The sequence below is a fragment of the Pteropus medius genome, unplaced genomic scaffold, assembly GCF_902729225.1.
Source record: "Pteropus medius unplaced genomic scaffold, Ma_sr-lr_union100, whole genome shotgun sequence".
Taxonomy (NCBI): Eukaryota; Metazoa; Chordata; class Mammalia; order Chiroptera; family Pteropodidae; genus Pteropus; species Pteropus medius.
Window position 1 is genome coordinate 27307075 of NW_024349519.1, and position 20826 is coordinate 27327900.

A 20826-nucleotide genomic window follows, 5' to 3' on the forward strand; every position below is an offset into this window, starting at 1 on the left:
TTTAATCTGAAATTAAATGTATTTTTTATTAAATTTATAGTAAACTTACTACTGTCTTTGACTCCAAGATATCTTAAATAATATTTGGTCGCTGAGGAAGACATAAGTTATAGTAAGCATCCTTGTTCCAAAAATCTGGGCCTTTCCATCCACACCAGCCCTAGATTTGAAAGAAGGGAAAGGAAAACATTTTATAGTTACAGGTCTATAGGATCGAAATTGTAACATTTTACAATCCTGCTCTGTCAGCAGGATCGTGGATTAAGACCCTAAATACCTATATAATTCAAAGACCTGAATTCCTATAAAGCATAGAAAAGTAACTCATTTCTATTTCAGATAGAATTATTATTTTTTTTAAATTCTATGGTATTTAATCATAGAAATCATTAAAAAAAAAAGAGAAAAGCTTCCTTGTGGTAACTATACTCCAAATTCCACATTTTATTAATTCTAAGATATATCGGTTTACAATTCTGGCAGTGGATGGCATGTGATAGCTTAATTAGCAGTTTGTTTTTCTTAGTAGTCCATAAAAGACTGTAATATGTATCACGCAGAGGCATCTGAGCTATGAGGAAATATGGTAGTGAGAAATCTGAGCTTGCCCCTTAAATTGCATTCCACGCCCTTCATTTCCCTCAGGCTGTAATCATTCCATTTTCCATTCTCTATGTCAGTATCAATCCTTTACCACAGCAGAGAAAATTACTTTCAAACAAAATCTCATTGTGAATATAAAAGTTTTATCAAATTTCTTCTAGGGCCATTGATTTCTTAAAGACACAGCTAACAACTAATCTGTGTTATATCATTCTGAAATGAAATGCTTTGTTTGCAAAATACTTGTGAGGAGGCTAGCTAGGACTCTTAAAATATCACTGAGTGAGTGACCAGTAGAAGTCTTATTCCTTATCCTGACTGACTCAGAAGTTCAGGTTATTCTGGCGGGGACCTAAAGTCAAAGTTCATAGTTCTTACAGAAGATGGTGTGTTAGCTCTCTTTTCTAGTGTGGAGGCAGGAGGATTGAGTGGAGATGCTCTTAATTCTTTCATTTTTCTTTTTCTGATTGCAGAAATAAGGTACACATTGTAAAAATGCAAGCGAGATGAAAGTAAAAAAATTTAAAAAATCCTCTACCATTCCTACTCCCACTGCTCCCAGCCATTAAGTTTGGTTGATTCTGTTTGAGACCTGTTTCTATACAAAAATAAGCTTATCTTTAGCAAAACTCTAATTAATTTAATGTCCTAAAATCTGTTTTCTTAATGATAAATAGAAAAAAGGCTTATTCTATTTCTGTTTAATCTTTTTGGGATCCTTTCACACATGTAGGCCTTCTCCAGGTAACCAGAGTCAATTTTTTTTAAAGAGAAGTGAGTAGCAAGGGTCCCCAAACCAGAAATAGATGAGAGTAGATAGGGGAGCCATGCTTCTTTCCTTTGAGGTGACTGGCCTGGGAATGTCAAACAGGAAAGTTTCACAAGAGGGTTGAGGCAGAGGCAGAACTTTCCCAAAGGCCCCTGCTATTGACTGAATATTTGTGTCCCTCCAAAATGCATATGTTAAAACTAATTCCCAATGTGATGATATTTGAAGTTGGGGCCTTTGGAAGGTAACCAGGTTATGGAGGTGAAGCCCTCAGGAATAGGATTAGTGCCTTCATTAAAGAGGCCCTAGAAAGGTCCCTCATCCCTCCCAACAAGTGAACACAGTGAAAAAGACTGCTGTCTATGAACTAGGAAGAAGGCCTTCAGTGAATCTGCATGTGCCTTGATCTTGGATTTCCCAGTCCCCAGAACTGTGAGAAATAAATTTCTGTTGTTTAAAAGCCACCCAATATATGGTATTCCGTTATACCACCCTAATGGACTAAGACAGTGCCCTAGATTCTTGAGTTATGTGAGAGTTAATAGTTCTACTGATAGCCAAGCATTGGCTTCATGGTTTCTTATATGTGCTAATAGAGCAATTCCATTATTCTATTCAAATCCCTTATAGAATGAGATTAAGTTATATGTAAATAAATTAAAAGTAGTCAAGCCTCCGTAATATCCAACATATTGCTCAGCTATTTTTCGCTAATTTCTAAAATTATAAAGATTATATACCCCACTCTCCAATTTCAAGGCATTGATAAACCATAATATATTTATTTATGCAAAGCAGTAAAATTTCGATAGGAATACATTTATGAGCTTTGTGTCCCATTATTAAGTTTAATAACTGAGAGTCTTTATATAAATCTAAACTAAATTTTGTCTTTTGCAATTTTACTTTAGTTCCCTCCGGTACCCCCTGTCTAGAGAGTGTCACAGCCTGAGATACCTCCTTCCAGGGAGGATCTCTGCCCTCAGTCTGTACTCTTTTTGTTAACAACCAGTTTACTATCCTTTGCCTTGCATGTAAATTTGTGTTAAACAGATACCTACCTTTTCCAAAATAACTTGCAGATCTTCGGCACCTGTATAATGTGGGTCTAAAATCAGAAATTTTATCTGCCCTGTAATCTCATTCCATGCAACTCCTAGTATGGTGTGGGCCAAAACTCCTCCCCCTACAGAAGAGGAAATATGAAATATGAGAGGGTGTACGTTAATAACTTCCTATTCAATTTCAATTTAAAAAGATTAACTGACCTAACAGCATTAAAATTTTGACTTGCCTATATCATGAAAGACCACAATGTCAAATACATTCTGAAAAGATAAAATCATATCCTTAAGATGGAAAAGATATTATCATATCTATAATCATATAAGGTTTATATTCCACTGCCATAGCCACAAAATTATCTAAAGTGGATTTAGGAAGTGCCATAGAGAGCCTAAACTCTGAACACAGTGACAATCACTGCTGGTACCACTCTCAGCAAATGGGCATGCGCCGCCTGCTCTGAGTACTTCCCATGATACAGCCATCCACTCATTCAGTTCTTTCTGATATTCTGCTGAAATCAGCCTACCTCCATTTTCTACATACCCCTCTTAGCTTGCTTTCTGCCATCACTGGACAAGTCTTATTCCTCACAGAATCACAAATCTTTAGAATAGCTAATCCAATCCCTTATTTTACAAATAAAGCCCAGAGGTTAAGCAATTAGCAATAATGCAACACAGCCAGCCAAGTTAGTGACAGAAAGGACATAGGGTGCTCAGTTGAGTGACCATAACCTCTTTTCCATAGTGCTTTCAACTCTTTATATGAACACAGTTATCATTTCTCTTCTTAGCCTTTTCTTTTGGTTATTATAATCTTTTTTATAACTTTCCTCCTGCCTTGCAAATTTTAAAATATCCAGAGGTCAATCTGTACGGTATAAAAGCTAATTTTAAAATGTTCTAAAATGACTGATTTTATGTGACATTAAATATTTATATTAATGGTAAGTTTTACATACTCTCCACTCTACCAAAGGAGCCCAAGATATCCAAACACCGTACCGATCATTACTGGAGTTCCTTCACTCTGGAAATGATTGGCCAGTTCCCGTCCTTGCGAGGCCATTTCAGAACCTTGGCTAGAAAGAAACCATTTTCTATCAGAAGAATTATTTAAAACACTATGGTCTAATAATGAGCTTAAGAACCAATGTTTTCTACCTTTTTGTTTTCTCTTTTGATTACTGAAAAAAACTAAAACAAATTTAAGTGGTAGGGAACCAACTGAGAGAGCAAGTTAGAGCAACATAACCTTTCTAAATATTTAAGGCCACTAAATGTGTTAGGAAAGAAGCAAGAAGACTTTGACTCTTCATTTCTGGAACTGCATAAAGGTCTTGGATTTTTAACATGAGATTGAAAACAGTTACCTTGATGTTCAGGGGGCTTTTATAGGTGGATTTAATTTCAGAAGAATGAATTTTAAGCCTTTGGTTCTTGTCTCCTTGCTGTCAGACTCTTAGTCTGTATTTCTTCATTTTTAAATTGGGACAAATAATACCTGCCCTGTCTATACGACAGGAGATTCTAGGAGTAAAATAGACAATGTCTGTAAAACTAATGTGAAAATTTACAAAATGCTTTGGAGTACAACATATTTTTAGGGAATATTTCAACATCCTGTACAAGTTGTACTTTTGAGAAGAGAAAGATGGACAGATGAAGGGAGATATTTTTTAGATTGGAGGTGCCAGGTGGTACTAAACTTTAGCTCTTGCCCAGTAAAGAATGTATAATGTTTTAATGTGCCAAAACTTTCATTTTTTACACCTGATCTTAGCTAAAGGCCGAGAAGCAATAAAACTTTCACTTTTTAATCACCATATGCTTCACTACTTAATCTATCATTTATTTATTAGCACTGATTTCCATAGCTGATCCAGGCTGCAACTGTGAAACAAGATGTATTCAAGTACATGGACGAATAAGGATGTTACTGAATTAATCAAGGTTGCCATGATAGAAAATTATTTTTTCTATCTTATACAGCTCATAAAATGAGGAAGCCAGTTATGGCCACAAAAATCAATCTTATTTAATTTAGATTTGCTCATATTTTAATGTCAGAATTATAGTTAAGCTATACTGGAAAGACTGAAATGAACATGCTATTCAGACATATGGACATGTTCATTTATTAACATCTTAAGAGAAAGAACAGGAAGTAAACAGAAAGGTCAGTCATAAATCAACATTTGATTTTCTGCTTTCAAGACTTTTTAAAGACTTGAGCATAAAAACTTGATTTTCTATAACTTCACTCAAAGTTGACATATTTCCAAGTTTTTCTTTCCTTTTTTTTTTAAAAATTTTTAAGGGAGGCAACCCTTGGTTAACCTCACAGATTGCAAGGACCTTGTCAGCTTACAGTTCCTTATTTTTTTATTTTATTTCATGTTTTATGCCTACAGCACCTAGTCTTCTTCCTAGGTGGTCTCCCATCCAAGTACTAACCGGGCCTGACCCTGCTTAGCTTCTGAGATCAGACAAGATCAGGCTTGTTCAGGGTAGCATGGCTGTAGACTATTTCCAAGTTTTTCTACTCGCGGCTAACAGTAGGCTGCAATCATAAAAGTATATATTACAGAGTTTACTCATAAACTTCAGTCTTCTAAACATTAACCAAAAAAAGTTTAGGGTTAAGAAAAATTAGGTTTATAAAACAATGAGGCAATGTGGAAGAAGAAAAGGAGTGAAAACAAATGTGTGGAAAAAATATAATATTTTGATAATTTTAATAAAATGACAAACTTGTTTGAAATGATTTTTGTAATTTCTTAATGTGTCCTTACCTGACAAACAGTATTTTTGAAGTTATACCAATCAGTTGGTTCAGTACCAGCTGTACTTCGATAGATCCAATCCACTGCCTTGATCCGACAAATGTTGCTGGTTTGTCCCCAGCATCAACTAGAGCCTTTATGTATTTAAAAATACAAAAAACCCATATATAAGATAACTATTAGAAATTACACTTAGGGCATTTTCCTTGATTACCAATATATTTTTTCCTTCAAAACAGAAATAAGTCTGTACCATGAGGTAATAATTATTAATGATATATTAAGGGCTAATGAACTGTACAATTGATTATAATTTAAAATGGCATGTTCTATACCTGCTGAATTTCTCTGTGTGTTGGAATGGATCTCTCTGTGTATCCCTGGTGTTTGAACCAAGAGCAGATAGTCTGCAGAGACCGATAAGCACAGCCCCAGCCATTGTCATCAATCCGATCCTGCATATAGTGATGATAACCGTATATGCCCTGGACTGCATAAATCTACATAAAAAGAATGAATATAGTAAAATATTAACTTTAGATGCATATATTCTTTACACACACCTGAGTCAAGTCTACTGTATTCAGAGCTAGACTGTTCCTTTGGTTCCTTATAAAAATGCCTTTAAAGAACGACAGTTCAACATTATATTGTCTTGGCTTTTTACTAAATGTCCAAAGCCCTTACCAAAGGATATATAAGGCCTGTCAAGTGCTGCATGCTGGCCTCCTCTCCAATTTCATCTACTTCCACTTTGCCGTGTTGCTCGCTCTGCTTTAGATTCAGATATGCCAGAGACAATCTGATATCAGAGCCTTATGGTGTCGTCTGCCTGGAATACTCTTTTCCCATATAATTTTAGAGCTTGCACCATTACTTCACTCAGGTCTCTCTGTTCAAATGTCAGAGATGCCTTCCCTGATTTTTCCATCCAAAAATGGCATGCTCACTCCCTCACCACCCACCCCTGCCCTGGTTGTCACTCTCTATCCTGCTTTAATTTTTTTTTTTCAAAACACCACTACTTGACACCTTATTATTATTCAAATATCTCCCTACCCACACTACTATGTGAGTTCAGTAAGGGTGTATACTGTGTTATTTCAGGGCCCAAGCTAATGCAATGGACTTGGTAAACAGGAAATAGTCAATAAATGTTTTTTGAATAAATGGTGAATGAATAAAGGAAGGAATAAAGGAATGAACAAATGAAGCATTCATATAATGGGATAGGAAGAATGTATCTGCAATTTTGTAAACCTGCCATGATTATAGCCCAGGTATGCTATTTAAAGATTCTTAAATAAGGGCCAGTGTCATATAAATTCTTTCTTGTAGTATTATGCTAGGGATATGAGTCTTTTTTGACAAACTAGTATTACATTTTAAAAATTAGGTAAGAAGAGTCATGGACAAATATAAAATCTTCACCCAATAATTAGAGAATATATATATTCTTAACCAACCACACATAGAAAATTTATAACTAGACAATTATGACAGGTTGAGAATTGGCCCCCAAAACACCTAATCCCTGGAACCTGTGGATGCTACCTTACGTGGAAAGAAAGAAAAAGGTCTTTGTAGATGTGATTAAATAAAGGCTTTTAAGATGGGGAGATTTTCCTGGACTATTCCTGGACTAGTCAGGGTTGTCTAAATAGTAAAAATCCTGAAAAAAAATCATACAAAGGTATACTATACAGCAATAAAGATAACTGAACTATAGTTAGACACAATACCATGGATAAATCTTAGTTTAGATATGCAATATTGAGTGAAAAGTGAGTTATAGAAAACTATACATGCAATGACACTTTTTATAAATCTCAAAATCAAGAAAAATTAAAAACTATATTGTTGAAGAACTATATACATCTATGATGAAACTATTTTAAAACAGGGAAGTGAATGATGAACATAAAACTCAGTATAATAGTTCCTCTCAAGGATGGGAGGAGGCGGAGGAACACACAAGGTAGACTGGTGATGTTCTAGTTCTTAAACTGGGTAAGGAGTTTGCCAGTGTTCATTTCCTTACTATGCTTTACAATTTACATATGTGTTATACGTACACATCAAATGTTATATAATAAATTTTTAAAAATATAAATGCTTCTTGTATCTCTAATAGAGATAATGAACCATTTCATTATCAAAAATCAGCATTTATTTAGTACCTTTTGAATGTCCGGGTACTTTGTAAGGAAGTATTAAGAATTAAAACTGACTATGTGATACCACATCTACCCTAAAGGAGTTTCACATACAGTCTGAGAGAGAAAATTAATGTAATAATTAGAAGACCATCAAGAGTTATATTGTTTGAGACTCTTAAGTTTTTCGATTCTATGGCTCCATGACTGTGACAGCAAGATTTTTAACTAGTAAGAGGTCTCAAGATTTCCTCCTATATAAGTGAAATAAGTGAAATCATATGTTATCACTTATCTATACATGTAACAGTAAGTGCCCAGCCAAGATCTTTCTAGGGGAAGCTGGTCTGCCCGTAGCTCTGCAGGTGGAACTGTTGTCCCAAGTGCACTCTGATGGCTCGGACTAGAAGGGTGGCCCCTTTACTCCTTTAGGGTAGACACTGTATCATGTATTCATTTTTAATTCTTAAAATTCCCTTACAAAGTGCTTGGAGACTCAGCAGGTCCTGAATAAATGCCACGACAAGAGGGCCAAGTTTTCCTCTCTTAGGAATTCAAATTGAGAGGTGCAGTGTGAATCAGGCAGAAAGTAGCAGGGAATGAGGCTGGACAGATGTATACAATGAGCAGCTGTGAGGAAGAGAAGGGAAAAGTTATACACAAGCTGAAATAATTCACATAACAAAAGGAACAGAAGCTATGAGGCTGAGAAAAGATAAGGGGAAGGAATAGGTCAGTTACGATCAAAAGCAGCAGAAATACCATCAAGAAGTCAATGTAGGCCCAGGACTGAAGCAGCTGCTTTGTACTAAGAGGCCCAGCTGTACATTCCTATACAAGCATTCCTATTCTTGGATGCCCATGAGATCTTTTCTTACTGGCCTACACGCATCCTTACAGGAACCCTTCCCCCACACTCCGTATTTCAGTGACTTTTAGTAAAGACCTACCCCTTGCAACTCAGTCCATGCTGCACAGAAAAGTACTTTTATCAGACTTCTGTTACAGTGTGATTTGAGTAGAATATCCCCTTAATTAGCATGATTTCTCAGGTTCAGAATAAAAATAAAATGGACAAGTCTTTAAAGAAATTAGGGAATGGAATTTTAGTAATGTGGTACATACTATATATTTCTAACCATTTTAGAACACTGTGAATTACTGCTATCTTAAGCAATGATTATTAAAAGAAATGGATAGTAAATTATGTTTTAGGGATGACATACATTATGGATCAATCCTTACAAATTCCACTGGGTATAAATAAAAAACTAATGACATTAATGATCAATTGACTCCCATAAATAATTATTAAACTCACCATACCAGTCTCTATGTTAGGTGGATTGAGATAAGCATGTGGATTTCTAATGTAACCATCTTTGTATGGTTCATCTGGAAAGTGATAAGCATTGGACCTTTTGAAATAAGGTCGGTTATGAGGCAGATTGAAGAGATCATGTAACTCCTAAAGGAAATAAGAATCATAAGAAAGACCAAAAAAGTTAAATGATTTAGATTCCTAGTCGGTAAATAAACTAAAAGATATAAAACATAGGAAATGAACTACATATTAGTTATAAAAGTTATCAAACACTCTTATGATTTAATTGACTAAGGTCAAAGGGAGTGAGAATAAACTAAAATCAATTAAGATTTATTTTTGTTTATGTATATAGGTAGAAACTGGAAGGGAACATAGAAAAATAAAAATAATTTGCTAAGAGTGACAGACCAATAATTTAAAATTAATTATTTATTATAACACAGTCTTTTAAAATACATCCAGGATTAAGAGTGGTTTTCAAACAGCCTTGTAAATGAGTAAATTATAACTAATGACAATGACATACTTATATCAAAATATTTTGAAAAATCATGCTTAAAGTACTTAAATATAAAGGATAGTGATTAAATTTCAGAGTAGAAACTGGTGGTATGAAACCAACCAATATAGCATCAAAATAAAAATACACGTTTAAAATGAGAAAATATTCCCAATTGTATAGAAATATGTAATTGTTACCTTGAAAAGTTTGACATTTTCTTTTTCATATCTCCTATGCGCTCTAGCAGTTTGAATGGGGTCATTAGCTCCTGTAGCTGTTGCCTCTGCAAGTCAATTCAGCTAGCACTTACAGAGAGGTACAGTATTACGTCTCTTCTCAGGGACAGAGATTAGGAAGATGCATCCATGGTACACTTTGATGGGTGCCAGGCAAAGCCACACATCAAAAACAGGCACTCTAAAACTAGTCATTTTGCCAGTAAATCTCATTTCTTTGAATGCCTTTAATAAAACCCAAATAACCCTGGGAAGTGGGAGATAGTGTATTATCATAAATCCTAATTAGAATTAGCATAAATCCTAATTTCCATTCCCTAATTGTAATCTAGTCTTTATCACAAATTTGAATGGAAGGGAAAAGGTATTTATTAACATTCATCAGCTGCTCTAGGTATGTATTTAAGCATCTTTTCATTATTTTATTATGGAAAAATAAAAAATTTCATAGAATATATGAACCACATCGAGCATATATAATTAAAATGTTACATATGGGTTTAATATATTTTTTCATTTGTAATATTTTAAAAAGTTCTAGAACAGAAATTAAATGCTATATTAAACTAATATTCTGTTTCCATACTGTAAAGTTTAACCATAAAATAATTTCCACTTACTAGAAATATGTAATTAAATATAAAATGAATGACAGTCATTTTACCTAAGAATAAAGGAACTAGTCTTACCTTTCTATAGGCCTGCAGCTGACCATCTGAAATTCCTGATGGATATGAAATTGTTACCAATTTTTTTTCCCCTGGTAATAAAAAGTGCAGTGGCTCAGGGACCACAATAGATGTTCCTTTCATATATTTCAAAATGCATTTTTCCATATCAGTTAGTTGATTATGAATTGCATCAACTAGAAGTTTACGAACTCTGTGGGAGGAAAATATACACATGCATTAACCAAAGTTATAGTGGCTTAGATAAAGTATGGAGTTAATATATCCCTGATATAGTAAAAAAAACTTAATTGGACCAAATTTATTAAGGAAGTCTAAATTATGAAAAGTTAAATAAACTCTATATTTCCTCTGAGTAGATAAAGAGAAAGCCCTACAAGTTTTGTACCGTACTTTCTCCAAATAAATATTTAATTACTAGATGATGATTACTTTAATATTAAACAAGGAATAAATCATAGTAAAAATAACCACCACCACCTTGGATATGCTTATATGCTACTCAGAAATGGACACAGATTACTTCGGGGCAGGGTCCTCATTTAAATGCGGCAGTAGTTCTATAATATACTTACTTTCCCCATGTTTCTTCTGGAGCGACAGATAAAACTGCATCAACCGGTAAAGTCATATTAACATAGTGGTGTCCTCCGCTTTCTCTTTCAATGATGGGGGTTATGGCTGCCAGAGAGGTTGACATTTCCAGCATAAGATCTATATTTACTATTTGATGCTATAGAGATAAACAGTAGCAGTCAACTTACAGTACAGTGAACACTAAATAAAAGGACTTTTTAAGGACAAAAACTATATTACAGAAAATTGTTTAAAGCTCAAATCCTAACAAAACTTCTTCTCTGCGTCAAAATAATCTGAGGAGAGGTGGAGAGTGAGTAGGGAGTGAAGATGAAATCAGACTGACCATGTATTGATCAATGTTAAAGCTGGCATAGGTTCACCAGGGTTCATTACACGATTCTCTCTACTTTTGTATAGACTTAAAAATTAAAAACAAAAATCAAGTGAACAAGATACAATAACCATATACTAAAGGTACTTTTAAACTATATAATCCTGCTCTAAAGACACAAAGAACTATAAACAAATACTGAACTCTAATAGATTTGATTTTGACAGTGGTATGAACAATTCTGAAAATAGTTTTTGTATATTGAACAGATTTAGGAAAATATTGAAGATACTGTAAGTCAGGTTTCTCCCTGGGAAAATGTCAGGAACTATGTGAGGTTGAAATAGAACTGGAGGTATAAATATGATTTACATAGGTAAATATGAGCGTATATGTTATGTATGTGTGTGTATATATTAGTATGGATGTATGGATGTATGCATGTGCACAGTCCTTGGAGAAATGGCTGATTGCTGAGTTGGAACAGGGAAAACTCCATGATGTGCCTGAAAAAGCTGATGGAAGAAGGTAGGAAGTACTCAAAGATATAGTGTCAAAAAAACATTGCGACTAGCTTGAAGAAGTTTCTATCAGCCAAATCTTGAAAAATAGGAGCATCAAAATAATAATAGTATAATAATAATTGCATAAAATAAGAATCTATGATTCTGTGCAGATAATAGATAAATAGGGTAAAGGAAAAGCTCTTCTCACAGTATAATGTTATCTAATAAATATGGAAGGAAAAATCACCACTCAGAAAAAAAATCGCTTCACAACCATCAGACTAATATTGGATTCTGGCAAAAATTACTAACTGATGCTAGAAGTGGTGGGTAAAAATTTGATGAGTAATAGGATATTACATTATCTCAAAGTATCTTCCCATGAGATACTTCCTAATTATAAGGGGAAAAAATAGTACCCTTACAGTAAAGAAAAGTGGAAGATACCACATTCATTAAGTGATCAAAGTTAATATCACCTATACTAGGAACAAACTGAGAGCATATGCCTCTGCAATGTTATGTGCGGAGAAGGACATAACATTACTTCTCTGGTATTCCCACCAACAGTGCACAACCTGAATCTAATCACGAGGAAGAATATAACGAACCCAAACTGAAGAACTTTCTACAAAATAACTGACTTGTACTCCTCAAAATGTCAAGCTCTATCTACTAGTAATTCTCAAATAATTATTTATAGCCCACAATTGCTGTGTATACTCCAAATTGGTAAAACTAACAGCTCATGTGCCAAACTGATCTCATGCCAACTTCCCTTTTTACCCAAGCAAGAAACTGGTCATCTCATATCCAATTAGTTTCCAAGTGTAATCCATTTTATCTCTTTAATATCTCTTGTTTCTTTCTCTTCTATTATCATAGCTACCATAGCTACTGGTTTATTTGAGCTTTTTCTGAAGTGTCCCCTGCCCACCTCTCCAACCTTGCATCCATGCTATCTTCCCCTACCAACCTGGAAAAACACTAAAGTAAATTAATTTCATACAACTTCCTGCCTTGAAGAAGTAGCTCCATTTTTTATCTACAATGTCTGGCAAAGTTTGTGGCACATGGCAGGAAGGTACTCATAATGGTTCAAAAATCAAAAGAACCAAGAACAGTGTGAAGAAAAGTAAATCATTTATTATTTACTATCTCACACAGCATAATGTGTCACTGTCATGTTTCAGAATGATTCCTTTCTATTTATTTTTTAAATACTTTGTGTAAATGTACTTGAGTTGTTTTATTTTTGTGGGAACAAAGAAAGTATTCAAAAAATTTTAAGATAAGTATTATAATGGGACAGAAGTTTAAATATGTAAAACAGAGATATAGCTTCTGCACATCACTTATCTTTCCGGACCTCAATAACCTGCTCTGTAAAAAACTAAGAGATGGATTAAATACTCCCTAAAATCTCATTCAACTCCAAATTCAAGGACTTAAAATTTTTACCACTAAAAGGACAGGTGATTCACTTACCGTGTCTGATAACTTTTTGTCTTTCTTTCTCATGAATTTTTGTTTTGTGTCTTCTTCCTGTTCAAATCTAAATTTTTAATACACAAAGATGTTTATAACATGAAAGATGTTCTGAAAATATTTTTAGCAATCTTCAGACATACTCACTGAATAAAGCGCATGATGCTCTTACAAGCAGAACTATCAGTCAGTTCTCCTGGAATGCTGTTTATGTCACTGTTAGGCCATATATATACTGAACTGTGGCGAATTCTGAACACCAGTGCATTTGAAGAAAGTTTGGTTGACAGGTCACTCAGCACATGTTTTAGTGCTTTCTTGATAAAAATTTCTAAATTAAAAGAATATAAAAAGAAGTTGATGAGAAAAATTTAAAACTTTTCAACCTGAATGCTTCCAAACACGCAAAAGCAGAAGTATCCATTCCCTAGATTCAATGATCATAAAAAAACTTTCTTGCCTTTTTAATAAAAAATGAGATAAAATCCAGACCACAAAATTCATTTTTTAACATGTAAAGCTGTTTTTAGTATATTCACGGGATTTCACAATGATCACCTATTCGAGAACATTTTCATCACCCCAAAAGAAATCCTGTATTTATTAGCAGCCATTCCCCATTCCTTCTACACTTACAGAGGGCAGCAACTTATCTGCTTTTTGTTTCTATAGATTTGCCTATTCTGGACCTTCATATAAATGGAATCACACATTAAGTGGCCTTTTGTGTCTGGCTACCTTCACTCAGCATAAAATTTTCAAGATTCATCTACTTCTAACATCTTTTTTCTAATTTTCACAGAAGAGCCCCTAGGCTAGTGGTGGTGATGGAGCACAGTGTCTAAGTTTAAATCTAATTTAAATAACTTACTAACTGTATGATCTTAGACAATTTATTTATCCTACTTCTCTCTCAGTTTCATTTGCAAACTGGTGAGAATCTCAATATAGTTCATCTTTATAATCAAAGTTCAACTTTATAATCAAAAAGGACAGTTTTTTAGCAGACCCACCATTATTAGTAGCTAGCTGAAAAGCTAGATCAAGGCCTCCTCTTATTCGGAAGAGTATATCCATTGTTTCCGAAGTTACCTATGACAAATAAAACAAAAAATTCCATTGTAAAACAAAACAAATTCATCCTCATATAAATTCGAATCAAACTGAATTTAGGTTAAAGTGTTAATTAATGTGGACTTTTCAAATTATTTCATGAGTTGATTTTGTTTTAGAGAAAAACAAAATGAAACACCCTAAATTCTAAATCAGGGGTTCTCAACTTTTGTTCAACACTGAAATCACCTGAGGAACTTAAAATACTGATACCTGGGCTGCACCCTTAGAGCTTCTGATTAATTGGTCTGAGGAGGGTCTAGGGACAGGGAAACTTAAAAGCTCCTCCATGCCAGTGATTCTAATGGGAAAAAGCTGAGGACCATTGCTGTAAGGCAATATTTCTAAATTATAGGTTTTACAATGACATGAAAACATCGATGATAAAAATCTAATTTAAGAATGGGATGAAAATACTGAATCTATCCAGTGGTCAAGATGATAACAAGAAATGAATATATCACTAATGGTGGGAGTATGAACTGTAGAATTCTTCATAAGGCAATGTGGCAATATGAATCAAAGACTTATATTCACATATAAGTCATATTCTTGGAGTAGTGATTCTGCATTCAGGAATTTGGTCTAAGGAAATCTGCAAAACACAAAGATTCAGGTGTATATAAAGATGTTAACCTAAATGTCAACAACAGGAGATGGCTTAAATAATTATGACTATTATACAGCCATAAAAAATCATGCTTTACAAGAATATTTAACAACATAGAAAAATGTCTGCAACTTATAAATGGAAAACAGCACTTGTAAAATTGAATCTATCAGCAGTTCTTAATTTGGGTCCAAATGCTGAGTTTCAGGTAGTTGATGACATATGACAACTAAAATGTATCATTTTGTTGAGGGTAGGTGGAGTAGGAAGTGAACCTCTGGAAAGAGGTTTCAAAGATTTCATTAGATTCTCAAAATGTGTCTCAAACAGGCTGAGGAAACACATCATAGAGAAAGACCATATTCTGAAGTAAATAATTACTAATATTTACTAAACTGTTAAAATGTAAAAGTCACTGTGTTAAAATGACTCTGATCCTCAGAAGATTATGAAGTAGTTACTATTACTATTTTTCTAATTTACAAATCCCTTGTTACGTTTTTTAAGGTGATTGATTTTATTTATTCCATATATCTGTTGAAAGGTCACAACCTTTGTGCTATTCTGCTTCTAGGAATTTATTCTAAGGAAATAATCAGGAAAGTTCAAGACAAATTTAGCTTTAATGTTGTCCACTTATCATACTCTTGTTCATCATATCAAATAAATAAAAACACCTAAATAGCTCTTAATAACTTGATTAAATAGGGAATACTACCATACAAAATACTATACACACATTTGAATAAAAAATATTTAATGATAAAATATACCACTTATATGGTTATTGTGATGATTCAATAAAAGGTCATACGTGAGAGCACTAGACTCTCCCTAGACTTCTGAAGAAATAATATTTAAGCTGAGATCAGAAGGGTTGGTAGGTATGAGTATGAACAATTCCAAAGGAGAAAGATGAGGTGGAGGTGGGAGAGCCCATTCCAGGCAAGGGCACAGATTGGGGAAGGCCTGCTTAAAAGACCATGTAAAAGATTCTGGCAGATGGTTAGATCTGATAGTTGAAAGGACAGGATGGTAAGAGTTCAGAGAGCGACAATTTAGAGCCATTTATTAGAATCCATAGAACTTGATTACTGATCAGACGTTCTGGAGTTGGGAAGAGGGTTGTCAAAGATGATTTCCAGGTTTTTTGGATGCACAACAGGGTGGGTGGTGACACAATTAACTGAAGTAGAGATCACTGGAGGGCAGGTGTGGGACCAGGGGAGGTGGAAATGACGAGTGTTTTGAACTTGCTGGGTTGAAATACATATGATCTACCCAAGTGGAGGTACAGTCAGTAGATATGTGGATCTGGAGCTCAGAATCCATGTCTGAGCTGGGGATACAAATTTAGGAGGAACCACAGGATGTAAAGAAAAGTATCCCTGATGAACACCACCGCACGTAGGATAGGGATTGGAGGACCTGGCTGAGCAATTAGAAAGGAAACCAGAAGTGTGGCACACGGGAACTAAAGGTATCGAGTATCTGTAGCAAGTTATTCCTATCTTTCCCAGGTCCAATTCTTCTTCAAAACCTTCGAAAACGCTGAATAATCAATCCCTCCTTCTCAATACACATTCATAAGGTTCAGGAAGCCTGCGTCAATACGCAGCTGAGCTGGGGGCATTCAAGGTTGTGCCGGGCACGTCCCTCCAGCCCTAGCGAGGAGGCCAAGAGGGCGACTCAGACCACGGGGTTCACAGCTGCCATCGTGAGCCCGGGCAGGACCAGCTCCTTCCAAAGGCTGTGAAGCCGTACTCGTGGCGGCTACCGAAGTCCGAGGAGAAACGATGGGGTCAGTAGCGAGCAGAGGTACTCACCATGTCTGCTGCGAGGCGCTGACAGGGGCGCAGACATCCACCCAGGGCCCAGGAGGCTAGCCTGGAAGTGACGTCACAGAGGGGCGGGGCCCGGGAAGGCCGACTACAACTCCCAACATGCCCGGCAGTACGTCATGGGGCGTACCACGCTGCAGCTCCTCGTGGTTGGATAATGAAATATTCTTATCCTAAGCTCGTAAGTCTGTGTGTTCCTCGAAGCAGATTCGAGCTCCTCACACTTCTTCCCCTAGCGCACTTGGAATGGACACTCCCGTAACCGAGGCAATACGCCATAATAAACACAAACAGCGTGCTGAACGCGTGACGGCTCTTCGCAGCAAGGTCCCGCGGGGGAAGCGTTTGCGCGAGGGTGACTTGCAGACCTCTTTGTTCTTGCAGCTGGGTAAACCCAGACTGTAGCTGAGATGGTCTGATCTCAGTTGTCGGATTGGGTGCTCTTCGGAGAGGTGACTTGGTCCTCGCGGCCCCCGAGTGTTGCCCTTTAGATTCCTACCTACTTCCAGCTTCCGTTTCCATAATGGGAAATCTTCTCCTCCTCACCTAAGCCAGAAGTTTTCTGCCCCTCTTGCGCACCCCCACGGCACTTTATTCATACCTTTCGAAGGGAAGTCATCATGTTCCACTTGTGTTTTACTTAATTATGTTCTTGTCTACCGAGTGTAAGCTCTCTAGGGGTAGCTCGTATGCCTTTTAAAATCACATTTTTCTTAGCTTCTACCAGGGAGCTTTACCCAGAGGAGGGTTTTGCAAAGTACCTGCTAAATAAATGAATGAATGATTTTGTAAATATTGCTCAAGAAGAGTTAAGTAGTGGAAAAATTCAAGGCAAGAACTTCTTGCCTTCCCTCACTCCTTCCCTCGCTCTGAGGCTCGCATTGCTGTGTGCCAGGCGCTGCGCAGACACTGGGAATACGGTGATAAAAATCCAAGCTCATACCACGGTTCCTGCCTTTGTAGAGTCAACAGTTCAGTGGGGGAAAACAGCTGTTAATTAAAGGATCTCTACACGGTGGATGTAAAATGACAACCCGCTAGATAACCATGGTGGGAGTTTGAAGAGAAAAGTACATGCGGCTCTGATAGAGGGAATTAAAAAAGTGATGCATGAGCTAAATAATGCGAAGGCTCAGTGTTAACTGGGGAGAAGGAAAAGGGTTGGCACAGTACATTCCTAAAATGAAACAGCATGTGCCATGGTCCTGTGGCTGTAGAGCCTGACCTGAGAACTCAAACAAGACAAGTGAAACCCAGGTGCCAGGGAGTGTGGGGGTGGGGCATGATGACAAATGAGGGTGATAGTGGCCTTAGGAGCCCCTGTAGCAGCACACGAAGCCTTTGCAGTTGGGCAGTAGGGATAGAGCTTTGAAATACAAGGCAAATTCAAGTTGTGCAGCCTAAGTGACGTCTAGTTTTAAAGCATACTTGATCAAAGGAAGAGGTGGAATAGAAGGAAGGAGTTGTATTTTCTTATGCTTTAGTTTAAACGGAATGTTCACTTGTTCCTTTGATATTATTAAACATTAGCAAAGATTTATGTTCAAATGAGTCGACACTTCCCAATATGCAAGTTTAGTGTCATTGAAACAGCTTGCTGGAAATTCAAGGCATAAACCCAGTGTTTGATCTATTCACTAATGTATGCCCATTGCCTAGATCTAATTGGTGCTTTAAAAATATGATGATGAAATGGAGACAAGTAGTCTTAGCTTTTTGGTCTTCCTTTTTAGAATATGTCTAATTGAAAAAATATCTGAATAAATACTTGCATGTCTAATATGATATTTCAAAAGAAAACTCACAGTTGTAGTCTACCTTTAACAAATACTTTGAATTCATTGTGGATTTGTGTTTGTTTTGTTTTTCTTTGTTTTTATCTTGCCTAGACAATTGTTCTCTCCCTCCATTAGACTTGAAACAACTCAGCTACTATAGGGTAATACCTATATGTGTTGTGCCTTCTGAAAAGCTAAGTTATAATTTTCAATATGAGAGACAATGCGGTATGTTTAAGTCATTTGATCTAAACTGAAAAGGTCTACCTTATGTATCTATGATTTTTAAATCTAACTTGAAATCAAAAGATGTTGTTTACACAGTATACCACACTATGCAGTGATAATTTTATCATTTACTACAGATGAATGGCAGGGCAACAGTGCTATCATACATATTTCATAATTCGTGGATATTTCACCTGGAGAGTCGAGGAGGGTTCATGGTGATAATTTTGAATCTCATTATTCTCCCTCAGCCCCACACAGTAGATTCCTTGCTTATATAATTTGTGACTTGTTTTATAGTGAATGTTAACTTATAGACTGAAAATAATTAGGACTGAAATTTAATAATCACCATTTTCCTAAACTTTCCTTCTTGTATTTTTCAACGTAAAGTACGATTTAGCTATAAAAGAAGTAGTCTTAAGAAACCTTTTGAAGTTACCTCTATAGAGAACATCACTGCAAGAAGCAACCATGCCTGCAGAAATTGGGAAAACTGATATGGAGAGGATTGGCCTCTTCAGTGAAATGGAATATATTACTGTTGGTGATAAATATGTGACACAATTTAATCGTAAGTATATTTGGTTTTCTTTACAATCTGATAATGGCCATTTCCTATATGAAAATTCGTATTTAGTATTTAAGTTAAATTCTATTTTTTAATGGTCCATATTTTAAAGTATTACTTCTAAAATTGAATAAACTTGTGAAATTTCAATACATGTAAGAGAATATAATTTTATAAGAGCAGGAAGCTCATTATATTGTATTATCCTACCTTTGTATATTCCCCTCATAGGTAATTTTACTTCTTTCCAAGGGTTCATGGCAGTTTTCTCCCAGAATATTTTGTTTTTTGCTTTTTTCCCCCCTTAAATGGGACGTTCCACTATGCCAATAGCATTTACATTTGCATCCAGAAAGGCCATCCAGGATTCCTTCTTGAAAAATGAAATGATAATTGGATAGTTGAGGGATTTTTAGAAGAGTCATAAAGTAAATAAACATTTTAAATCTCATTTAAATTTTTGGCTATTCAACAATGTTGTAAAAAATATGTAAGGGGGAAGAGGGGTACTAGATTTATAGATCTAGGATACTAGTTATATAGATCTCTAATCACTGTGTTGTACAACTGAAACTAATATATTATCATATGCCAACTATAATTGGAAAAAATCGCATTAAATTGTACAATGTAATTATGAGCAACTAATTGTCTATTATACTTCAGTAAAGCTGGGAAAAAAATCGTCATGGCATGTATAGTATAGGATAGTAAATATAGTCAATAATATTGTAATAACTATGTATGATGTCAGATGGGTATTAGACTTATTGGGGTGATTATTCATAAGGTACATAAATATCTAATACCTGAAACTAATATAATTTATCTAAATGGCAATTGAAAAATAAACAAATTAAAAAATTTTTTTGGCTCTTCAGTGACTTCTATGTAGCAAAAAGAAAGAATACATTGATATAAAACATCTTTAAGATAAATTATTAAATAAAAAAATCAAGGTACAAGATAGTGTATGTAGTATTCTAAGTATTAAAAATAGAGAAGAATATGTATGAAAATATTTATTGGAACATGTGTAAACATTCTCTGGAAAACAAAACTAATATCTGTGGAAGAGGAACTGAGTGGCCTAATGTGCAGGAAGATTTATTGCAAAAATATTTATACTGTTAAATTTGAAGCCATGTGAATACATTACTTTTCAAAAATTTAAGTTAAAAAAAAAAATCAGTGACACAGATTTACATTTAAATAACCAGTTGATTTAAGCACTGTTTGCACTTCAAAAAATTCTTCACATTACTGAAGGACTTCCCAAATTGAACTTAACTAGAAGTTCTAAATATTCACAAAAACAGCCTTTTAAAAAATTACAAGGCTACTAGTATTTCACTGTGTCAATATACCACAATTTATCTGTTCTGTTGATGGACCCTTGAGCTATTTCTTGTTTTTGATTATTATACCACAATTTATCTGTTCTGTTGATGGACCCTTGAGCTGTTTCTTATTTTTGATTATTTGAATGAAGTTTCTGTGAACATTCTTGTTCATCTTTTAGTGGATATAGGCGCTCATGTGTCTTGAGTATATACCCAGGAGGGGAACTGCTTCAGCCTGAATATGGAACACGCTTCTCTTTAACCTAAACACACACACACACAAACACTCTCTCTCTCTCTCTC

General features: G+C 35.3%; 2 protein-coding genes and 1 pseudogene across 7 annotated transcripts in view; 1 reads left to right on the forward strand and 2 right to left on the reverse strand.

Moving 5' to 3' along the window:
- UFSP2 (UFM1 specific peptidase 2) lies at positions 1-16723 on the reverse strand. The gene is made up of 12 exons (XM_039882669.1): positions 16589-16723; positions 14053-14131; positions 13187-13370; positions 13040-13106; positions 10711-10868; positions 10136-10328; positions 8703-8849; positions 5561-5725; positions 5235-5359; positions 3445-3521; positions 2434-2558; positions 1-160 (listed from the first exon to the last, which is right to left on the reverse strand). The coding sequence occupies exons 1-12, from the start codon at positions 16589-16591 to the stop codon at positions 74-76; spliced, it is 1410 nt and encodes a 469-aa protein (XP_039738603.1). The 5' UTR covers positions 16592-16723; the 3' UTR covers positions 1-73.
- Positions 4845-4966, reverse strand: LOC120618627 (uncharacterized; annotated as a pseudogene).
- Positions 16543-20826, forward strand: part of CFAP96 (cilia and flagella associated protein 96) — an 18660-nt gene continuing 14376 nt past the window's right edge. The window contains exons 1-2 of one of the 6 annotated variants that reach the window (XM_039882678.1): positions 16543-16563; positions 19003-19183. In XM_039882678.1, coding sequence (XP_039738612.1) covers positions 19084-19183 — 100 coding nt within the window. In that variant the 5' untranslated portion in view covers positions 16543-16563; positions 19003-19083. Of the gene's footprint in view, positions 16564-16792; positions 17056-19002; positions 19184-20826 lie in introns of those variants that run through there. The other 5 variants (XM_039882676.1, XM_039882674.1, XM_039882673.1 and 2 more) reach the window with 5 other exon arrangements.

What these genes read in the sequence shown, in the direction of transcription:
- UFSP2 (XM_039882669.1), bottom strand. An exon ending in CCAGAAGAAACATGGGGAAA is followed by an intron (nt 10,329 to 10,710) that starts GTAAGTATATTA and finishes TTCCTCCCACAG; the next exon opens with AGTTCGTAAACTTCTAGTTG. An exon ending in TCAAAAATACTGTTTGTCAG is followed by an intron (nt 3,522 to 5,234) that starts GTAAGGACACAT and finishes GTTTCTTTCTAG; the next exon opens with CCAAGGTTCTGAAATGGCCT.